The sequence below is a fragment of the Cheilinus undulatus genome, linkage group 12 (assembly GCF_018320785.1).
Source record: "Cheilinus undulatus linkage group 12, ASM1832078v1, whole genome shotgun sequence".
In the NCBI taxonomy this organism is placed as follows: Eukaryota; Metazoa; Chordata; class Actinopteri; order Labriformes; family Labridae; genus Cheilinus; species Cheilinus undulatus.
In genome coordinates this window covers 36134389-36157656 of record NC_054876.1, presented here as the reverse complement: position 1 = coordinate 36157656, position 23268 = coordinate 36134389, and the positions used below count along the sequence as shown (strand labels likewise).

The following is a 23268-nucleotide window of genomic DNA, read 5'->3' as shown; positions in this document are numbered from 1 at the left end:
CAGAACTACACACCATATCTGAATGTTCTCTGTGTTTATCATTTCCATTGATTAAAAGTGGTTCCAGATAAGATGGTTGGATATTTGCTTATGTGGCGCCTTGTAAAGTTGGTTAGCTAAAATGATGTTTTTGGTGAAAATAGGTACTGACTATTGTAGTCCTAATGATCCAGTTCAGTTAATCAGTTAAGTATTCACTGACTAATCCTTTTAGTTCTGGTCAAGATTTTACTCTAAAATCCTTGCTAATAGCTCACTAAATCATATTAATTCAGGAAAACATACATGACCTATAAAAAGTATTCACCCCCTTGAATGTTTTACCCTTGTGTTGATTTTATAAATCAATCATGGCCAATATAATTTTTGTTTTCCTAAAATAATACAACAAAACTCTTTAATGTCAAAGTGAAAACAGATTTCTACTAATTAATGTCAATTGAAATATGTAATGTATAAAATAAGAGGAAGAAAGTTCTTTGGTTTGATGAGACTAGAGTAATGCTTTTTGGCCATTAGATAAGACAATTTGTTTGGCAAACACTCCAAATCACCACAAACACACCTTTTCCACTGTGAAGCACAGTGGTGGCAGCATCATGCTGTGGGGATGCTTCTTGGCCCTGGAAGGCTTGTAATAGTAGAGGGTAAAATGAATGTGGCAAAATATAAGAGGACGATCTTAATCAGTCTACAAGAGAACTATGTCATGGGAGTATTTATTTTCCAGTAAGACAATGACGCTGAGAATACAGCAAAAGCTACACAAGAATGGTTAAAAAGACAAGAAGTTGAATGTTCTGGAGTGGCCAATATGGTATCCCAGACCTTAATCCAATAATTTGAAGCTTGACTTAAAAAGGGCTGTTCATACCTGATCCCCATGCAACCTGACAGAGCTTGAGCAGTTTTCCATAAATGAATGGGGAAAAATGGCAGTGTCCAGATGTGCAAGCTTGGTTGAGATCTATCCACACAGACTCAGAGCTGTGACTGCAGCCAAAGGTGCATCTACTAAATACTGACTTGAGGGGGGTGAATATTTATGCAATCACTTAGTTTACATTTGTATTTGATTGACATTACTTAGTATAAATCTGTTTTCACTTTGACATTAAAGAGTTTTTTTGTATTTTCTGGACAAAAAAAAAGCCAAATTAAACTAACCATGATTTATTTATCAAATCAGCAAAAGGGTAAAACATCCAAGGCTGAATACTTTTTATACACTCTACATAGAGTCAGAAACTTGGTTGTTTACTCTGTTTTGACCATAATTTTTTTTCCTTCAGATCTCTAAAAACTGAGTTGTACTGGTTCCTTAGCAAGTTGACCATTTCACAAAAAAGGAACGTACTTGGTCAGATTTAAGCATCAACACTGCTTGTTTAAGTCACAAACTACCTGTTAGAGTTGGATAGTTTTTTAAATATCAACTCAGTTATATGTTTGGTTTCTTATAAGAAATAAGCAATGCTTTTTAGGTAATTTTCCTGTGATTGACTCATCAGCCCTCATGACATACTGTAGATTTTATGCATGTGGGGCACTGGACCACCACTGACCCCTTAAGGCCAACTGTAGCATCCTCAATTGGGAGTTACCCTTCACTCTGACAGATTTCAGGAATTTTTTGATGGTTTTCCAAAGCCACTATAGCAAAGGTCCATGTAGTAGATGGATGCCCCCCCTACTGCTCCTGAGTATGAAGCAGACAAGTCATTGTTGCCCTTCCTCTCACAGACAACCTACATGTCTGTTCCAGTACTATAGTGAGTTTGCTGTGATCCATATCCCAGCAAGGCTGACCACAGGACAAATTCTAGCTGGGGCAATGTTGTACTGTAGAGATCCCAAGGGGAAATCTATTGTTAGAATCTATGAAATCATATAAATGTATCTTAGAATAACCACCTATGGCTGATAATGCTGGATCCAGCTTCTTCCATGGTGAATAGCCAGACTTGGCAATATCTTTATAGTACTTGCTGTGGCTTAAAGCTGATCAACAGGGGCAAGTGGCTGGGGTTCTGGACATGACTAAGCTGTTAGTTTGCTTCTGAGCCAAACCACAAAGTAAATTTCTGCAAGTTGAGCAGGAAACTTGAGTAAGATTTGCCTTGCTGTTTGGATCTGAAAGTCTGGTCAACAGCTGGTTCAGTACTTCACTTGTGACCTGACACAATGGAGTACTGGCATTCAGAAGTGGATTTGTTCAGCTTGAACAGTGTCAACAAGAGCCTCATCCTCTCCTGCCAGTAGTGCAGGTTGATCATTTTCACTGGTAGCTTGAGATATTTTTTGATTCAAAGAAGGCTGCATTAGAAAGTCATCAAGGCAAACCTTGGGAGATGTAAGTAGTTCATTAAATCAGCAGTACGGCCACCATTGTTCTTCACAGTGGGGATGGTGTGTTTGTAATAATGTACAGTGTTTGGTGTCCACCAAACATGATGTCTCGTCTGGTGGCCAAAAAGCACCATTGTGGTCTTATAAGACCAAAAAACTTTCTTCCACTTGACCATGGAGTCTCTCACATGCCCTTTAGGGAACTTTAGACAAGATTTGATATGAGTTGTCTCCAACAGTGGCTTCTCTTTGCCACTCTCCCATAAAGCTTTGACTGGTGGAGATCTAGGCAGATTTAGACATTTGCCATATTCCTTCAATATCCTGATGATGATGGATTTAACTGAACTCTGGGGGATGTTCAGTGCCTTGGAAATTTTTTGTACCCATTCCCCCTTTTTTTTAAGGTTTACTTTTGGGCTTTTTCATGCCTTTATTTGACAGAGGAAGGACAGTGGATAGATTCCGAATCAGAGTGGGGAGAGACATGCAGTAAAGGGCCACAAGCAAGATTCAAACCCCAGCCGCCAGTGTACATGGGTAGCACCTTAAACCACTCGACCATCTGCGCTCCCATACCTATTCCCTTTTACTTTTCAATTACCTTTTCCTCTGAGTTGCTTGGCGGTGTTTTTTTTTTTTTTTTTTTTTTTTGTCTTCATGGAGTTATGTAGTCAGGAATATTGATTAACCAGTGACTGGACCAGTTAAGACACATTCACTGTACTCAGGATATCATCATTTCACTAACAGTGAGACTACTAGCTCCAACTGACTGGCCACCTTTTGAATTAGGTAAGTCACTTTAAAGAGGGTGGATATTTATTCACTTATTTTATATTACATATTCTTATTTAACTGATATTCACTTTGAAAAGGAAGTGGTTTTTTTGGTTGAAAAAGGTAAAACATGCCTAATTATATTGACACTGATTGATTTATGAAATCAATAAAAGGGTAAAACATCCAAGGAGGTAAATACTTTTATAGGCAGTCCACATTATCTTGACAAAAACTATCCACAGATGTATTACACTGAAGAGACAGTAAGGGGCGCCAGTTGGCCAAGCAGTTACGTGGATTGGGGCACGCCATATAACCATGTGCCTATATACAGAGGCTGCAGTCCTCGAAGCATCCAGTCCTGGTTTGATTCTGACCCTCAACTCCTTTCTTGTATTTCATTCCCCTCTCCCTCCCCCGGTGTCCTACTCTGTCCACTGCCCCATCAAAATTAAGGCATAAAAGCACCCCCTCCCATAATTTTCTCTTTTAAGCTGCTTCTGTCAGCTTTGTGAAGACAGACAGCCTCATGTAAACAGGTCTGTCGGGGGGTTTACCCCTTTGTGGTTGGGTCACGCTGCCCTGTCTGAATAGTACAAAGATTCAACCCAGATGACAATGCAGTGCACAATGCATTGGCTGGTGTTTACAAATAGCATCCATGCCTTTAACACCTACTAGCCTAGGCCAGTCATAAACCATCTTCAGGTCCTGGCTCTGGCACAACATCCAGTGACTGCACTGACAAAGGCGTGCTTATCTCATAAAAGGATATTTGGTTGTTAGATGTGAATAATTAAAATGACTGACGACAGTCTTTTAGTGTTTGCTTAGTGGTGACTGTATTTGGCTTCGGCTATTGCTAACATTGTCTCTGATTAAAAAAGATAAAGCCACAAAGCAAGTTTCCAGAGAGACATTTGACCTTATAGTCAGAGGTAGGCAGACAGTATGACAATGGATTTGCTTTGCAATCGGCTGCTGGGTTGTGACGTCGTCCGTCTGTTCCAGACAGCGTTGTCCAGACAGACAGAATGGCGAGATGACATAAACACAGACAAGAGACATTAGACTTCATTCACAAAAGCTCTGTTCCATCATTGCTATTTGGGTTAGTCACTTGATCATCATTGTCTCCTGTCAGAACAGGGCTGCGTGAAAGCATGCTGAGCTCAACCCAGACTGCTTTCGATGCTCATTTCTCAAAGGTTAGGCTCTGTATGAAAGTATAATCACAAGTTTTACATGTTTTTTTCATTTGCAAAGGGGAAGAATTACTTCGCTTTATGTTTGGAAAAGTAGACTTAAAAAGTACAAAATATCAACACACCACCCACAGGAGTGTATTTTTTAATGCTTTTATTGTAAACACTGCATTAAAGTGGAGAAAACTGTTCACACAGGTTTGATGTTTAATTTTTAGGGTTGATCACAAGGTTTCAGGCAAAAACATTCAATATGAAAAACTGGGTTACAGCTTCACACATGTAGGAAATTCACAGTAAAAGCAATCATTATGAAATACCAAGACAAGTCCACTCAATTCAAAGTGTCAAAATGGTTAATCCACAGGAATGCTGTGTCTGTAACCAGGATCCTGTCCTGAAGATGTCAGCCTGCATGCTGTAACATCTTCAGGTGCTAAGTCGTGTAGCACAGCACCTGGAAATGAGCACAGTAAGTCTTACTCTTTACCCTTATCAGAATACTTCATGCAACTTTGTCTTTCCAGTCAACACATTTTAAGCCCAAGATATCTTCAGGCCTACCTGTATCTTCTAGGGCAACCATGATGACCAACAATGTACTCCTGGGCAAAGCAGAACCGTCTGCAGAGTCCTCTATGCCCACAAGTCCAGTACTGCGTCTCTGGATCATTGCCTGAATACAGTTATAAAAGAATCAATAAACATCCTGTCATATGTGTTGGATACTGCCCACATTTGTCGACCTTCTTAAAGTATATCACACTAAATGTTTCAACTAAGAAAGTTGAAATTACTTGTGGTTTAAAAGAACTGAAAAGTTATGATTTCTGTTTTTGTTTTACTCCTCGGAGCCACACAGACAGGCCCAATATGAGCACAGTGTATTTCAAGTATTTTCAACATCGTGACTTGCTTGATTTGTGCTCACACTGAGAAAATCTGTGTATCTATTCATTGCTTACCCTCCCCTACTGCGAGCATCAGCAGAAGCACAAGGAGAACAAGGCTCAGTCCCTTCATGTTTGGGTACCAATAAGCTCAGACACTGTTGTGGGCAGGCTGATGCTGCATTTATACAGCATTTCCACCACGGGGGAGGAGTCGGTCGTGCTCTGTGCTAATCACAATAACAAAGTAGGGCTGAATGATGGCAGTCTGAGTGATGAAGGTCAGGAATATCAACTTTCAGCTTAGTCAACAGCTGCAGCAAGGCTACTTGAGAATTCCAATTTTCAGGGAGTTTTATAAACAACCATACATATTTTTGTGTCAAATTAGAAAAGCAACACTATATCGTCAACCTTGGATAATCCAAATAAGCTACGCTTTACAGCATCACAAAAATGAAAGTAATAAAGGGACAATCTTATCTACATACCATAGCCATATAGGTTATGGCTGACCACAGGAGAACACATAGACCACAAAAACTGTCCTTCACAACAAGCCCATATAAAGATATACAAACATGTTCTCTAATAACTAATATTTTAGTTTTAGACACCATTAGCAGTCCAATTCTTGCTGTCCTGCTATGTTTTCAGGGCTGCCTTGTGTTCTACCAGTGAGCTGCCCGCATCTGAATATAACAGTAGTTCATGTGTGATTGCTGATGCTGTGGAACTACAATAAAACTGCACAAACACACTGCTCCAGTGACACAGGGGAGGATTGTTAACAAAACAATAACAATAGAAGGCAGGACACAGAGACATCATCTTGTATAGTATGCCCCCTAGTGCTTATAAAAAGATGTTTGCCTGCTTTTTTATTCTCTTACTCTAATTAAACCAATCCCATATGACCATTATCAGTGTACATTTTCTATACTGTTTTATATCTCCATATTCCTGCTATTATTGTTCCTGAAAAAAATCAAGAAAACAACTGAGTATGAGAAGCTAAGCAGCACTGCAGAGTCAGTATCAGAATGAGGCCCAAGGGCTTTAAATTTTCCAAATTTAAAAGCACTTTACATCAGATTAGGAGCAAAACTTATTAAATTAGTCAAATCTATTCATACACACATTTTTGAGAATGTTTTCAATACAGATGCTCGAGAAATTATGTAACCAAACTGCCTGTCTATAAATTGATTTCAAAGGAATACTTCGGTATCTTTGAAGTTGGGTTGTGTAAGGTACTTGACAATGGTGGTGGCATTAGCTTTCAGTGATTTAAGTGAGGGTCGCCCGTTCAACCGGGAGGAAGCTGGACTATACAGGCTGTATAATTTAACGAGTTTAAAGTAAAATCGGCCAGAACACAATGTTTGCTCAGTTGTAAGCTATAACAAACATTTTAAGCATTTTATTTATCACCCAGGAGGCCTCTGTGCTTAGCACAATTTTGCAATGCAAGCTTCGGTTACCGGCTCTTTCGCCTTAGCATATCTTATCAGCTGTTTGGGTCTGCAGACTTTTCAAGGACAAAAACAACAAAATAAGCTAAAACCAGTTATATCAGCTCAGTTTTACACTTCAACAGCTGACACAATGTATTCATATATTAAACATGTCATGCCGACTGTAGATTGTCTCATTATCACCCATTAGAACAATAAAAACCATGGCCATAAACTTATTTGGATGATAAATTTCCATTCAGCTCTTCTGGTTGGGTTGATTTCTCTAATTTATCCTCAGAGAGTTGATGAAGGTCTGTAAAACATTGCCATTCAGTAAGGCAGAGAACTCTGGATGGGAAGTGATGCAGGCTGTAGGTGTCTGTGAGCCACTATCACTATATGGACATGGCCAAACAGTTACCAAGTATATGCAAAGTGTAGAGTCCTGGAATAAATGCTGAACGGTATATATTGGGGATGAAAATCTATCTCGCAACATAATTTTTCAATTCAAAGATGGACGATTCAAAATCCATTTGACATAAATATATACTAAAATACTCTCATTGACCAACAGAGGGCTCTATCTTCTTTTGTCATTCCCTGCTTGACATTAGAACCTGAAGCTGTAGCTAGTCGCCTGAAAGGAGAAAAATAGCATTATAATTATTAGAGAAATTATATAAAATAGCCATATTCATTCATAGACTTCAATCTAATTTCTTTGCAAAACTGGAAAACTATAAAAACATTGTGATAAGTACTGCAAACCCAGTATCATGGCACATCGCATTGTGAGTGGAGTGTTACATCCCTGGTGCATGGCACAAACTATTGGGTATTTATTATTTTATTATAAGAGGGAGAACCTGAAAAAGAAAGAACCTCCTATTTGTTATTTAACAGACAAGAAGTCTTACTATGAACGTCGTTGTACGCTTTCTCTCACAGAAGATGGCGATAGAGGTTTAAATGCCCGGTTTACAACACCGCGAAGAAATACTCAGTTCCTGTGCGCGTGCGCATACCATACAGCCGCAACCAACAACAACAGGCTGAGCGAACTGCCCCCTCATTCCAAGATGGCGGACCTCCTAGGTTCAATTTTAAACTCGATGGAAAAGCCTCCAACTGTCGGCGACCAGGAAAGCCGACGAAAGGCTCGAGGTACATAATTAATTACTTCAATAAAGAGTCATTTAGGGAGTGTTTTAAACTGGTAAATTTGCTATGGTTAGGTACTTAGAAAGGATTCAGAAGACAGGCGGACAGAGCACTACCATTGGACAGTGGAGCTTTCAAGTAGCCCTAAAAGCTGTTGGCTCGTGTTTAGCACCGCCTCTACCGAATATACAGACCCGCATGTCCCGCAAGCACACGCAGATCAGAGTCCAGACCCTGGACTAGAGATGTGGGAAATAACACTTGTTCAAAACACAAAATCAAAGAGACTTTGTGGGAATTGTTCTCTGCAGTGTTCTTTGGCTAAATGCTGGCGTTGTGTTGGAATGAGCGGATTAAAAGCTAAGACTATTATGAAAAAGATTATATCTAAATTTAAATATACCTGATTAAAAATATCTATAGGCAAATATGAACCCATGTGAAACCCCCTGAAGCCTTCTGGATATAACGAAATTATTTCTGAATAGTCACAGCTATCCTTTTGTGTTAACAAAGCTTGCTTGTTTTCCAGCAACATTTCATTATGTGTCCATTTACTCTTTCTACCAACAAATGCAGCGAAGACTTTCAGAACATCCAACTCTGTTGTTTACTGAATGACATTTTGCTTATTTACTGTAGATAAAAATTAATAACAAGAATAATACACGATTCTCTTGTATTTCTATGTGAATGAAAGTCTCTAAGACTTGGTCTAAACTTAAAAAACATACTTCTCAAGAGTCCAGTTACAGCAGTATGGCATTGCTTAGTAGACTAATGCGACGAATATACGAGTCTGTCTACTTTGAAGTTTTTATGAAGACAGTTACAAGATAGATTTAACTGTGATGCCTATGTCCACACATGCTGTGTGTAATGACATGTTACCAGTGCTAGGTTTGTTAATTAACAAAGATTGCAGACAAACTCTTGCACACTGTCTAAATTGCACAAAAGCAAATATTTCCCTGCTGAAATCATGCCACTTTATTTGTGCAGGTTTGACAGTACATGTGCATGAGTTTACCTGCAGTTTTGGATGTATTTACAGTATGTCTCTTCCAAGGCCCCTGTATTATTAAGTAGGTGAAGCTTTTGTAGATCTCATTATTGCTAAGAATCATTAAAAAGCATTTTAAAACATGGTAGTAAATGTTATATGATAGTTAATTGCTATATTTCAGGGTGTCTAAACTTTTTCCACTAATGGCCAAATACAGAAAAACCCTCTTCTCCAAAAATATTGTAACAGTGAGGCAAATTCCTTTATTTTTGCTGTTGACTGAAAATATTTGGGTTTGACATCAAAAGATGAAAATGAGACTAGAGATCAACATTTCAGCTTTTACTGCCAGGTATGTAAATCTGGATCTGATACACAACTTAGAAGATAGCATTATTTGTAACAGAACACCAACTTTTTTAGGTGAGCAAAAGTATTGCAACAGATAGACTTGCACAGATTAAGCGACTAAGACTTAATATTTACTTGCAATAACTGCATCAAGCTTGTGACCTACTGACATCACCAAACTTTTGCATTCTTCTTTTGTGGAACCTTTCTAGGCTTTCACCGCAGCCTCTTTCTGTTGTTGTTTTGGTACCCTTCAGTTTCCTCTTTAGCAGGTAAAATGCATCTTCTATAGGGTTTAAGTCTGTTTCGGGTCATTATCTTGCTGCATTATGAAGGATCTCTCAATCTATTTGCTTGCATCTTTCCTTAAATAAGCAGACAAAATGTTTCTGTAGACTTCTGAGTTCATTTCTGCTGCCATCATGTGTTACATCATCAATGAGGATTAATGAGCCCGTCCCAGAAGAAGCTATCCAAGCCCAAGCCATGACATTATCTCCACTGTTTCACAGATGAGCTTGTATGTTTGGGATCATGAGCAGATCCTTTCTTTCTCCAAACTTTAGACTTTTCATCACTTTGGTAAAATTTCATCTTTGTCTCTTCAGTGGATAAATTTTGTCCCAGAATTTTTGAAGGTGATCTATGCACTTTTTTTTTTTTTTTTTTTTGGCAAATTCCAGCCTGGCCTTTCTGTTCTTCTTGCTATTGAGTGGTTTGCATCTTCTGGTGTAGCCTCTGTTCTTTTGTTAATGAAGTTTTCTGTGAACAGTAGATGGTGATACCTTCACTCCTGCCCTCTGGAGGTCGTTGCTGATGTCACAAACAGTTGTTTAAGGGTCTTTCTTTACAGCTCTCACAATGTTTCTGTCATCAGTAGGGGGGCACCATAAGACGATCTCAGATTGTAAAGAAATAAAATGTTTTGGCGATCTTCTTAATCTGTTTTATCATAGAATCAGCTCTACTACTTCTCTCTTCTGCTCCCCGATGCAGTGAAGACTTACGCAACAAGTGAAAGTGAAACTTAAGATTTAGTCCTTATAAACATTTTTAATGAGCTCTAAAGACGGTGTCCTCCGGTCTGCCAAGGTTAAAACAGGGAAGAGAGATGATCATACCGCGATCAGCGGAGTAAAGTGTGTCACTGTTAGAAAATGTTTTAAACAGTAAAATCATTGATTTACATGCATTTCTTTGGCCTACATTCATACTGCTGCAGCACATAGTCCTGCCTTTCCTCCTCTTCTCTCCTTCATTGTAAGCAGCAGACAGGTGCCAGTGTGACACGTTTATGTCACTGCTCATCACAGCCTTATTCAAAGCAGTAAATCAACATGTACTTGACCTTTTTAAAATAAAAATCAAAATTGCGTTAAAATTACATACAGTCACTAATTAACTGCATAACCACATGGCTTAAAAATTCATCAAATTTGTGTCATATTTATATTTTCTTTATTTGGCAGTCTGTAAACAAGGCTGAAGTAAATGTGATGTTAAATTGAATTCTGTATGAACAGGCTACTTGTTTAAAGCTTCAGCGGCAGGATTTCTTTTTAAAGACTATATACTTGACTATATAAGTGTGCTTAATGAACATTAAAGTAGATTTTGAAACACAGACGAAGACACACATAATAATTCTAAAGTGGTGCAGAAAATTTAGAAATTGGTTCCAGAAGACAGAATAGATCAGAATGCAGGAAAATAAATTTTTGGAACTTTAATGTATTGTTGGATAAGACCTCTACATAGTGTATACATATATACAGTGCTTAACAAATTTATCAGACCACCTGTCATATTTGTCTCAGAGACCATCCAGCATCATGAACTGCTTTAATGCGGACTCTTTCATTTTCAGTGAGCTCTTCATATTTTACCATTTTGAACAGGAATGAGGAATTTCAAACTGAATTCACCTTTTCATACCCAAATTTGAGCCGGCTCACTGGGCTTCTCTGAGAAGTTAGAAATGAATCAAGTATAACATTCAACCACTAAAACTCATTTTTCTGTTCAGGAATGCAAGTAAATAACTCTAATTTGACATATTAAACAAGAAATAATAATGTGCTTTACTATTTTTTCAGTTTTTTTTGTAAATCAGTAAATTTGAAAATCCTTGAATAACAACAATAATATTTTAGCATTAAAAATATCATTTCAGTTAAAGAGCTTCTACATATTGGTGTATTAACCATTGCAGAAACTTAAAAAATGATTTTGGTAACTACCAATGCTGTTAATTTAGGGCAGCTGTGGCATAAACCTTACTTTGGGTGGTGGGCTAATACATTTGTTAAGCACTGGTTGTATACATATACACACACGCACATACACACACACCCACATACATATAATGCATTGGCCAACAGGATGGTGCAGAAGAAATAGGGAAAAATCAGAGAAAAAGTTGTTTTTTTCTGGTTAATAACTTGCAAATTTGTCAGAAATTTAATTTAAAAAATCGTGATAAAATCGAGATCATCATCTGGCCATAAAAAATCATGATATGATTTTTTTCCCCACATCGCCCATCCCTAGTCATCAATGGCTGATGTTTCCTTTGGTCTACCTGTTCAACATCTGTTACTTATTACACCAGAGGTTTTCTTCTGCTTCAGGACTTTCCAAATGGTTGTACTGGCTATGGCCAATGTTTGTGCAATGGCTTTGATTGATTTTCGATCTTCTCCCAGCTTCACAATCGCTTGTTTTTCATCCATAGGCAGCTCTCTTGGTTTTCATGTTGGTAACAGCTCAAACTATAAATACAGTCTGCACAGACAAAACCTAAATCTGAAACTGAGCGTTGACATTCAGCGCTATTTATTGTTTTAATAATCAATGTCATTGGACACACCTGGGCAACAAAACACACCTGTCAGTCACATGTTCCAACTTTTGCTCACATGAAAAATGGGTGGATTCAAAGAAAAGGTGCTATATTCTAAGCCGTGTGTCAGATCCAGATGTAAATACCTTAAAATAAAAATGTTGATGTCTTGCCTCATATGCATTTTTTAATGTTAAACCTAAATGTTTACAGTCTACAGCAAAAATAATACTTTTGGAGGGGAGTGTATATAAGGATGGTGGGGCTGCTTTTATAAACTGCACCTTGATGATATTAAACTTAGTCTCATGAAGGTTAAGATATGCTCAGTGACTGAGTATGCTCAGATGGCTTGTCAATGGCTGACAAGGCAAATAGCCAGTCAACTCAAGGTTGTGGGTGAGGCCAGTCAGATTTCAGGGCCCCTTGGCTACCACTAGCTCTACCCCTGGGGTGCTATTGGTACTGATATTTGCCATAGTAATCAATCAGGGCATTATAAATCAAGATAGTATTGTTATTGTGGTTGTCAGTATGTTTACCATTTCCAGTATCATCTCAGTTGAACACCTCCCGCCCCCCAGCAATAAATAAATTCGTCTTTGCTGTAAGCCAATCAAAAATGGACGGCTGGTCACATTTGGCACCCAGGCCATTGTTTATTTGTTTATTGTGTAATATTCTTTATAACCTCTTTTGCATTTAGGTCACTGAAAACCGCAGGGGCTTTTCCGTGACGCATCCAGTTGAGAAAAATAGTAACTGATATGTGCACTAGGGCTACTAAAAAAAAAACATGGGTATTTTAAACACATCCTAGAATTTTCTATTTTGTAGATGTTTAAAGAAAATTGTGAATGCAAATATACAAACCAAATTGGTTTTGTTTCAAAGACACGATGATAGAATAAAGAAGGCTCTGATGTCCCAATCATGTACTGCACTGAATAGATAATAACATTATACATAAATAATTCTGACATTTGAGCCCTGCAGTGTTCCAGACATTCTTTTGTTTTCTTTCTGTTTGTAGATGTTCACTTTAAAAGATGCTTCGTAAGAGAATAATTGTAACAATCTGGAAAGTTTAGAGTATTGCCACGAATAACAAAGCAACCTTTTCTACTTCCCAGTTGTTGTGAAGACAGTCATAAGATGGCGTCATTAACTATTATGAGTATGTCCACCAGTAAAACATCAGAGGCTGTCTGCCTTAATAACAGGATGATGCAGTGCTGTGTTCCAGGATAAATGATTACGAAATGTTTTATGTTTCCAGGAAGACTGAGTCTTGATCAGCTATTATGGGACTAAAGTATTAACACTATTAGCACAGTTGTTGCTGTAGTGCTGCAGGATCTTTGTTAACAACATAAACTCATGGAATGCTCAGCAATAAATGAACCCATGGATGATTTTTTTTGTCATTTTTAGAGCAAGCAGCAAGACTGAAGAAGATGGAGGAACATGAGAAAAGAAAGAAAGCTGAGTTCAGGAAAAAGGTGAAGCACTAGTATCACATCATGCACTCATTCATTATGTATTCCCAGTCCCCTTTATAAGGGGCATCTGTAAATCCTAATGCAACCCAATACAACTGTTCTGCCATAGACTCTACCTCTACAGAGTTTTTGATTTTAGTTTTTGCTGTCAGTTTTGGAAATGTAAAAATTAAGTCTCCCTTTATCATCCAACTGAAAACATCTCAGTGCTCTGCATGTTAACTATGTAATGCTAAAGCCTCATTTCAAATCCTCTGTGAATATGTCAAAACATTACAGACATCATAAAAGTAGCTATGGTGGCAAGGCAGATGGATTGGTTTGAATTAGATGACACCAACGTGGCCGAGTGTAGCTCCTGTGGCCTCTCTGAACCTGTATTTGTCTTTATCACTTTCAAAATAACACAGAATGTAACCCTGCCCCTTTCCTTTTTTTTTAGATGGAGAAAGAGGTGTCAGATTTCATACAAGACAGCTCTCAGCAGAAACGAAAATATAATCCCATGGGGAAGATTGAAAGGAGTATATTGTAAGATGTTGTTACTTCAGATTTTTGCAGATTTGAGCAACATAGTGATATTTACAGTCATTGCTTTCTGTCCTTTAGGCATGATGTTGCAGAGGTTGCTGGTTTGACCTCATTTTCTTTTGGAGAGGACGAGGAGAGCCGTTATGTTATGCTTTTCAAGAAGGTCTGAACTCAAGCATCCACATTTTATTTAAATATTGCGTTCTTGAAAGCTGAGATGAAATGTTAATAGTTTCTCCTGTTAACTGGCAGGAGTTTGCTCCATCAGATGAGGAGCTGGAAGCTTATCGCAAGGGAGAGGAGTGGGATCCTCAGCTGGCAGAGCAAAGACGCAGACTAAAAGTAAGATGGGATGCTTTTTTATTATTTCACTGAAACTCCTTCCAGTTCTATCGATCTGATGGCACTTTAAGATGTCAGTCTTATATCTCAAAAAGAACTCAGCCTTGCTAGGTCAAAGACATAACATTCTCGGATCCATTTTAACACAGACAGTGTGTAAAGTTTAGAAGTCAAGGCTGCAGGAGAGTCAGAGAGAGACTAAGAGTGCTGTAATAGATTGATCATCACTGGGCACACTCACACTAGTCCCAGTAGCCTTACCAGGCCGAGTCATGCGTATCTCCCCTCCCCTGGCCTGTACTCACATTGCTCCAAGCTTAGTCTGGCTTTGGCACGGATGCATCATCATGTCATAATACAACACACGCAGTTTACAAGAAGCACAGTCTCACAGAATCGGCACAAAGGAGAAATACAAAGACAACATGACAGTGACTTTAACCACTTAGTGGCTTGTTCTGAGTCATTTTGTTCAGACACAGCTCTTAAACTCTTACTGTTGAAAGGAATGGTTAGGTCAGTGGTCAGTTATGCGTCGTACACACTCTGCACTAGTGCTTGTGCTCATGTGTGAGCAGTCATACCAGCCCAAAGCCCAACTCTTCCATCCATACCAGGGCCAAGAAAGTGCACCGTGGTTCAGAGCAGCGTGCAGCATTCATTCTAGTCAAACAAAACAGATTCTGAGGCTCAAGCGTGCCAGGTGGTGGTGCAATGGAGCAAACTGCCTAGTGCGACTGTGCCATAAGTCTGATCTAACCTTAGATTTTTTAACTCCATTTCACTGAGATACAAGTAGTGTCTGTTTGGTCTCTTAGGTTCTCAACTTAATTAACTCCCAGGGGTTGCAAAAGTACAAAACAAACATAGCAATAGGCTTAACTGACCTTTTTTAGTGGGGACAATATCAACATGACATGTTGTGGTCTAGCCTATTACAGTGGCCAGCATATTGTAGATCAGGGATTCTCATCCTCAGGGTCCTGACCCTCATGTGGATGGTGAGACAATTCCTGGTTGTAGCTGATGTTTGTTGAGAAAAACGATGATATGTAAAAAAAAAAAAAAAAAAAAAAAAGGAACTGCCACATATTGATGGGTGTTGTTTTTACAATACAGCACCTGTACTAGTGATATAACTTATGTCACAGAGACTGAGTTAAGGCCTGTAGTCCCACAGGCTGCCTGTTCATTGCACAGGTTTACTTTCTACCCTAAATAAGGCCATGAGCTGTTATTAACATTTATTGGCTTTAAAAATGTCATAAAAATTGATTCAGGAAAGGGTGTGGGATCAGCATACACGAAAAGAAAGAAAGGCTAGAATCAATATTCACTTAAAAACTGGCGTTTATGCACACAGCTATATGACTACTCCAGCGCCCTGTCTGGCAGTCTTTCTCTAACTTTTTGCCTTCACACGGTTGTTGTTTCTCCTTTGCCTGTCAATTAAAACAAAAGGTCAGAGAGTTGTATTTAAAAACAGGGTTTCTGCAGATCTTTGAAAAGTCTTAAAAATTCTTAGATTTAATTTTGAGATTAAAGGGATACTTCAACATTTTGGCAAATTCGCCCATTGCCATAATCCCTGTAGTCTTACTAATAGGTTCGTTACCTTTAGTTGTTGGTGCAAGCTATTTTTAGATTTGCGGTGCTGAGATAGGAGCTGTGGTGTCAACGCTATGGTGTCTTATGGTATTTCCGGCTTTCCCTCAACTCATCAAATACACAATCCAACAACTCCAAAACACTTTCGTGGACAAGTTTGCCATTTCTGGCGAAATGCATTTATTTTTTTCATTGTTTATTATAAGCTTTGCAAACATGCTAAACTATGTTATGATAAATATCACTGGACAATATATAGATTGCACAGAGGCATTAAATGTGCCAAACATAATCATATTTGGCAGTTTATGCCCCAAAATGTGTTGTTTCCTGTTCCATTTCACATTTGATAAACTACAGCTGTTTGCTGTAGTATTCAATCTTTGATAAACCGTGCTTAAATCAGCGAATTCAACCCTGATCTGTTAAACCAACATTTTTTACATGCATTTCATTTTTGACCTATTGCTGCAAACAGTGGTATTAATTTTTCTCTATTTAGGTCTTAAAGAGGTATGAAAAAGTCTTGAATTTGATTTTCTAAACACTTAGGAACCCTGAAAGTTTAAAGCAAGGAAAATGATTCTTAAAGGGATACTTCAACATTTTGGCAAATTCGTCCATTGCCATAATTCCTATAGTCTTAGTAATAGGTTCGTTACCTTCAGTTGTCTGTGCAAGCTGTTTTTTAGATCGGCCACTGCTGAGTTTGGACCTGCTGTGCCAGCTCAATGTAAGCAGACGGTATTCCGGTTTTCCCTCATCAAACTCATCAAATACACAATCCAACAACTCCAAAATGCTTTCGTGGACAACTTGTGACCTGTATATTCACCACGCTATGAAATAATCATGGAACATTACGAGATGGAGATGTTTTAAAGCTAAATGCAAAGCCAGAACTACACTCCAGGCATGGCTGCATCACTGTGTCACTCCGCCCAGTGGTTTACTCAAGAAATAGGTCTGAGTATTTGCTTCCTGTGTCGTAATGTTACATAAATATACGTTATTATTTCATAGCGTGGTGAATGCACAGGTCACAACTTGTCCACGAGAGTGTTTTGGAGTTGTTCAATTGTGTATTTGATGAGTTTGGTGAGGGAAAGCCGGAATACCGTCTGCTTACATTGAGGTGGTACAGCAGGTCTGAACTCAGCAGCAGCCGATCTAAAAACAGCTTGCACCGACAACTGAAGGTAACGAACCTATTACTAAGACTATAGGGATTATGGCAATGGACGAATTTGCCAAAATGTTGAAGTATCCCTTTAACTGAATTAGTATGTCCATCTGCCTGCATATCCTCTTCTTCAGTTGGAGTGTCACAGACACCAAAGGTGTTATTTTGGGGGATATTGTCTTGAAAGTTTTGAGAACCACAGATCAAAACTAGAAAAACAGTCGGAGAGCGCAGACCTCCGCCATCAGCCCTATCTCCCAATAGTAAAGAATCCTTTAAAACATTCCTGTATCCAGACGGTGATCTGGATCACTCCCAAAATCTAATCAGTTCTTCCTTATGCCATTTCTGACATTTCATGAAAATTTGTCCATAACTTTTTGAGTTATGTTGCTAACAAACAAGCGAACAAACCCTGTAAATCACATAACCTCCTTGGCGGAGGTAATAACTAGAAAATGCTATTATTGTAACTAGAAACCTTTTTTAAAATCTTGAGATATTGCAAGAAAAATTAAGCAAGAGCTTGCAAAATTACTTAACTTGTTCCGGAAAAATCTGTGTTTTTATTAATTGATATAAATAAGTTGCGATCTTGAAAAATCAAACAGAAAATACTTTTTATCAAGGAAAAAAAACAGTAAAGAGATTTTACAGATGTGTGCCTAGGACTTCCATACATATGGATGAAAATCCATTTACTTTACCAAGCACTCTCATTTTTTTCAGATTATTAATACTCTACTTATACTTACATCAAGTGATTCAATAAAACAATTTTCTCCACAGTTGTGTGTTCAAACTGTTTTTTTCCTGTCTTTCTTCACTCAACCCACCTGACTGCTATAAATTATCAAACAAACATGTAGGAAGTCAGGAATCTCAGTACATCTCTCTGGATCTTTTTGACCTACATTACTATCACAGACTGATTTTTCCTTGTCTCATCCCTGCAGGAACAAGCTGCATTGGAAGAATCAGCCTCCAGTCAGTCAAAGAAGTCTGAAATGTGTCCCAACTCAAACTACAGAGACAAGTACAGCCACCTGATCGGCACATCAGCTGCAAAAGACGCAGCGCACACACTAGAGGCCAACAGAGCCTACGGCTGTGGTGAGTAAATATAACAATTACCCAGCCTGTTGAAAACAACAGTGTACACTCAGTATTTACTCACTTTGTTTGTGTTTTTGTCTCCCAGTGCCAGTGGCAAACAAGAGGGACACTCGCTCAATAGAAGAAGCCATGAATGAAATCAGAGCCAAGAAACGGCTGAAGCAGGAGGACGACACAGGAGCACAAAGCAGCAGCAGCTCCTGAGTCTCCTCTTTTATGCTGTGTTTCTGTGTGAGTGTATGTGTGTGGGCGCATAAGTGTGTCTTTAAGAACACCCAAAGTCATCTTAGTAATGCAATATCTTATACTTCACACAAGAAACGGTGTAACTATATCACAGGGTGTTAAATCTAGTATGAAAAATACTCTTAACACAGGATTTTTATTTTTTAAGTGTCCAGTAGGTGTTCAGCGTCTTAAAAACGCCTGTCATCTTCTGACGCCACTTTAAAAGAGACAATTTTTGGCAGGTTTGTTGCAGATTTACAGGGCTACATGCCATTTAGATATAAAAAGCAAGTTTTGATTCAATTTGGAAGCAAGATTTTAGGCAAAAGCAGGGCTGCGGAGTCACATCTATCAGGTACAGTTTTAAAGGGATAAGGAATGTGTGTATTTACTATCTTTTTGTTAAATATGCAGTTTTTTTTTTCTAAGTCTCAACATGTTTCAGAAACATCAGTGTTGGAAGCATGGCCATTTCCTCTAGTGCAAGAGAAGAAATCCTTACATGGATTTATTTTACCTTCATTACTAGTATTTTCCAAAATAAGTGTATTATTATTATTACTATGAAGCTATGTGTTGGCTTACAATTAGTGTCATGGTAGGGAACAGATCCAGATGCATTGTTGGGATATTTGTGACCTCCCTTTTGATTGTCATGTCTTCTGAAAGCTTGTAGGCATCTTGATGCCTATTTTAACATGTTTGCACTGTTTTATCTCCAATGTGTGTTAATAAAAAGAGATCCGTCTGTATGTCCCTCTTTTTGCTGTAGCCATATCATAATTTCTCAGCCCTTTTAAACTAAGACCTCCTTCACTGTTGCGGTTTTGTTATGCTGCAGCCTGATGCTGCAATTTTTTGAATTCATTTTTCTCTCATACACTCAGTGCCCCATAATAGCGAGGTAAAAACAGAAATTTAGATTTAAAAAAAAAATCTATTTAAAATGAAAAACTGAAATATCACATTGACGTAAGTAATCAGACCCTTAAAACACTTAAAACTTAGTGTAGGGTCCTCCCATTTCTCTTGATGGTGCTGAGATGTTTCTACACCTTGATTGGAGTCTATCTGTGGTCACTTAAACTGAGTGTACATGATTTAGAAAGGCACACACCTCTCTATAGAAGGCCTCAGAGATGACAATGTATATCAGACCAAAAACCAAACCATTACGTTAAAGGGACTGCCCGCAGAGTCCAGATAGGACTGTTGGTTTGTAGGCTACAAAAAATGTCTGTTGCAATGAAGGTTCCCAAGATCACTATGATGAGCACTATGATCTCCATAACTCTCAAATGGAAGAATTTAGGCACAACCAGGACTCGTCCCAGAGCTGGTCGCCTTGCCAAACTGAGGGCGAAGGGAGAAGGGCCTTAGTAAGAAGTGACCAAGAGCCTGATGGCAAAATGGCTAGACAGAAGCCTCTCCTCAGTGCAAAACGCATTAAAGCTTGCTTGGAGCTTGCGAAAAAACACCCGAAGGGCTCTCAGACTGTCGGAAACAAGATTCCCTTGTCTGATGAAAGCAAGATCGAACTTTTTGGCCTAAATTCCACACGTTATGTCTGGAAGAAACCAAGCACCACTTATCACCTGCCAAATACCATCCCACCAGTGAAGCATGGTAGTGGCAGCATCACGCTGTGGGGGTGTTTTTCAGCAGCAGGGACTGGGAGACTGGTCAGGGCAGAAAATCCCCAAATCCAGGTGTGCAAAGCTTGCATCAAATTCAAAAAGACTCTGGGTTGTTATTGCTGCCATTAATACATGATAATAAATGTTCACATCATTATGGGGTACTGAGTGTAGATTAATGAGAGATTAAAATGAATTCAAACGATTGTAGCAGGCTGTGACAACAAAATTGAAAGAAGTGAAGGGAGTCTGAATACTTCATGAATGCACTGTAGCTTTCAGCTGGACACCTTACATTAGGTTTAATTCCAACAAAGGTGCACGACATACAAGCCACAAAAAGACCACAGAATTGCACAATTGAATCAATGTTTCTTTTTTCTGTTACAATTTTCATATTCAAATATTATTCACTCACTTGTGCACTGACCAAAAGTGAAACTCAAAATGCAAGCCTCTCTCCCTCTCATTACAGCTGGTCGGAACAAGTTAGCCATCTTACAAAGTAAGATCAAATCAGTCATTTGTAATTTAATTTGCTTATCACTATCCAATTTTTTTAAACAGTTGAGTATTCTTTCTGGTGTAAGTTTACAGTTTCATAGTCTTTCCCATCTTTGCTGTGCAGAAGCTTTGAAAATATTAAAGGCCCATCTCATATTGATGTCTGTTCCAAGTAAAGACAGGATAATTTTATAAACTGGAGCAAAAAAAAAAGCTTGGGTGAAGTTATACAGAATTTAAAGAATTCTTTGCCCTATCAAGTAGTCCCATTTCTGTGCAGTAATGGCATTTTTTAAGCAATGGTGCAATTTTACCATGAAGACTCAATTCCACTCAAGTGGAATTGTGCTCTTCCTGAGTTCCTCCATCAAACTGTGTACCTAAACTTCACACAGTTTTAAAAGGAAATAAGTCCATGCTCATTTTATTACCTTTTCTGACATGAAATAATCTAATTTTTGGGCTTTTATGCCTTTATTCAGGTAGGATAGCGAATAGTATTTAAAAACAGTAAAAAAAAAAGGGATACATGTGAGAAAGGATCCATGGATTGGATTTGAACCCAGGATGCCTACTTCAATGTCTACAGCCTTCGCGCATAGGACAAATAATAATCACCAGGCCACAATGTAATCTTTAAGGAAGCCCAGATTGGACACACTGGCATTGATTCCACTTCACGCAGTTTTCCCTTTGTTGTGAGAATTTTTTTGCATGAGATGCTTTCTTATTTTAGCATTACCTCAACATTGCATGTTTTCCTATGAAAACTGGCGAATTTCTCAAGAAACTGATGATTTTTTTTTTTTAATTTTGTTGTCACCCGAGACAAGAAAAATATGTCTCAGCTTTCAAGAAAACAACATTCAGTGTGTTTGTTATCACTTAGAAAAGGAATTGAATAAAATGTAGCTTTATCATGGGTGGAAAATAACTGAGTAGCTTTTGTACCTTTTTGAGTACTTTTTAATTTATTGGTAATTTTACTTATTGGTTAATTTGGAGGGAAGTATTGTATGTTTAAATAGCATCAGTTATTAATTAAAAAATAGAAAGTCTTCACATGCAAATCCAAACCAAAGTGAGCAGGTGCTGACCCAAAAGAACTAGCCAATAGTAAAGCTTTGATTACACATGATGGCCTGTAGCGCATAGCCAGAGCTTGATTCCACATTACATTAAAAAACTAGAAAAGCACTCAGAGAGCACAGACTTCCGCCATTAGCCGTATCTCCCAATAGTGAAGAATCTAATCAAAATCTAATTTGCCGATTTCTCCCTCCCCGGTGGGATGGAGACACAGTGAGGCAAAGCATTGGCTTCGCTATGTGTGGAAGTCATGGCAGAGGGTGAATATTCCTCTATTCCTCCCAGCATTGTGAGTATGCTCGCTACAATTTGCTGTCTTTCTCTCTGTTATGCTCTGACTCTCCTCGACTGGTTGTGTGTCTTGCAAATTCTATAAACTCCAAAACTCTGATTAAGTTACACATGTCTGCCATCTCCTGGTGTAAAGTGAAATAAGCGCAGACCTCTGCCATTAGCCCTATCTCCCAATAGTACAGAATCCTTTAAAAAATTCCTGGATCCAGACGGTGATCCGGATCACTCCCAAAATCTAATCAGTTCTTCCTTCTGCCATTTCTGGCATATCCTGAAAATTTCATGAAAATCTGTCCATGACTTTTTGAGTTATGTTGCTAACAAATGAACAAACAAACAAACAAACCCACCCAATCACATAACCTCCTAGGGGGAGGTAAAAATGGCTGCTCATTTCACTTAGAGAAAGACTTTACCTAAACAACCAGGTTGGAGATTCATACTATCTGGTTTTTAATGCACACTAGAGAATGATATATGTTACTGTACAACCCCCTCAGATATCAAAAGTAGTCACTCAGTATTTTTAGTAAACTTTAAATTATTTACCTTTTTATTTTTTCTTGAGTAGATTTTCAGACAAGTGATTTTACTTCTACTGAAGTGAATTTTATCCCAAGTAACACCCATATTCCTCATTAAATATAACATCCTGTCACATAAGATTGACTGTTTCCTCCATTGCATGTGTAAAAATTATTTCACATTACTTTAGGAAACCTTCCATACAAAGTGTTTGGGAAGGGTCGGACTTTTCCCAAAATTCTTGGAAAGTGACTTGACGAACATTGTGTCTGTCACATTAATTACATTTATGAACAGTGGAGCTTGTTGGTAAGTAAAACTCATGCCGAGGCGGGTGGAGAGAAACAAAACATACATAATGTCATAAGAAGCTCTCAGTGTGACTCTTTTCTCTTGTTCTGGTATAGAAATGTGGCCCCATTTGGGTAAAACTGCCACTATACAACAGCTGTATCTGAGCTAATCACTTCACCGGTGGCAGATTATCATAGAAAAAGTTCATTTTTGCTTGAATTTAATTCATGAAGTTAAACGTCCATATATTCTGTATGAGCCTGCGCTGCCCTTTGTGTCCAGAGGGAGGCGCCAGAGATCACTCTTGAAATGTTATCTTTTTTTTTTTTTTTTCTTTTTTTTTTTATTCCGGTTTCACACTGTCT

The 23268-nt window shown here is 38.4% G+C and overlaps 1 protein-coding gene across 1 annotated transcript; it reads left to right on the top strand.

The window, feature by feature from the left end:
* The first annotated feature begins 7727 nt into the window (after nt 1-7727).
* spag7 (sperm associated antigen 7) lies at nt 7728-19308 on the top strand. Its single transcript, XM_041801543.1, has 7 exons — nt 7728-7854; nt 13485-13552; nt 13995-14083; nt 14162-14246; nt 14336-14425; nt 18173-18329; nt 18418-19308. Exons 1-7 carry the CDS (start codon nt 7770-7772, stop codon nt 18534-18536), a joined length of 693 nt encoding a protein of 230 aa, XP_041657477.1. The 5' UTR covers nt 7728-7769; the 3' UTR covers nt 18537-19308.
* Nucleotides 19309-23268: the final 3960 nt, after the last annotated feature.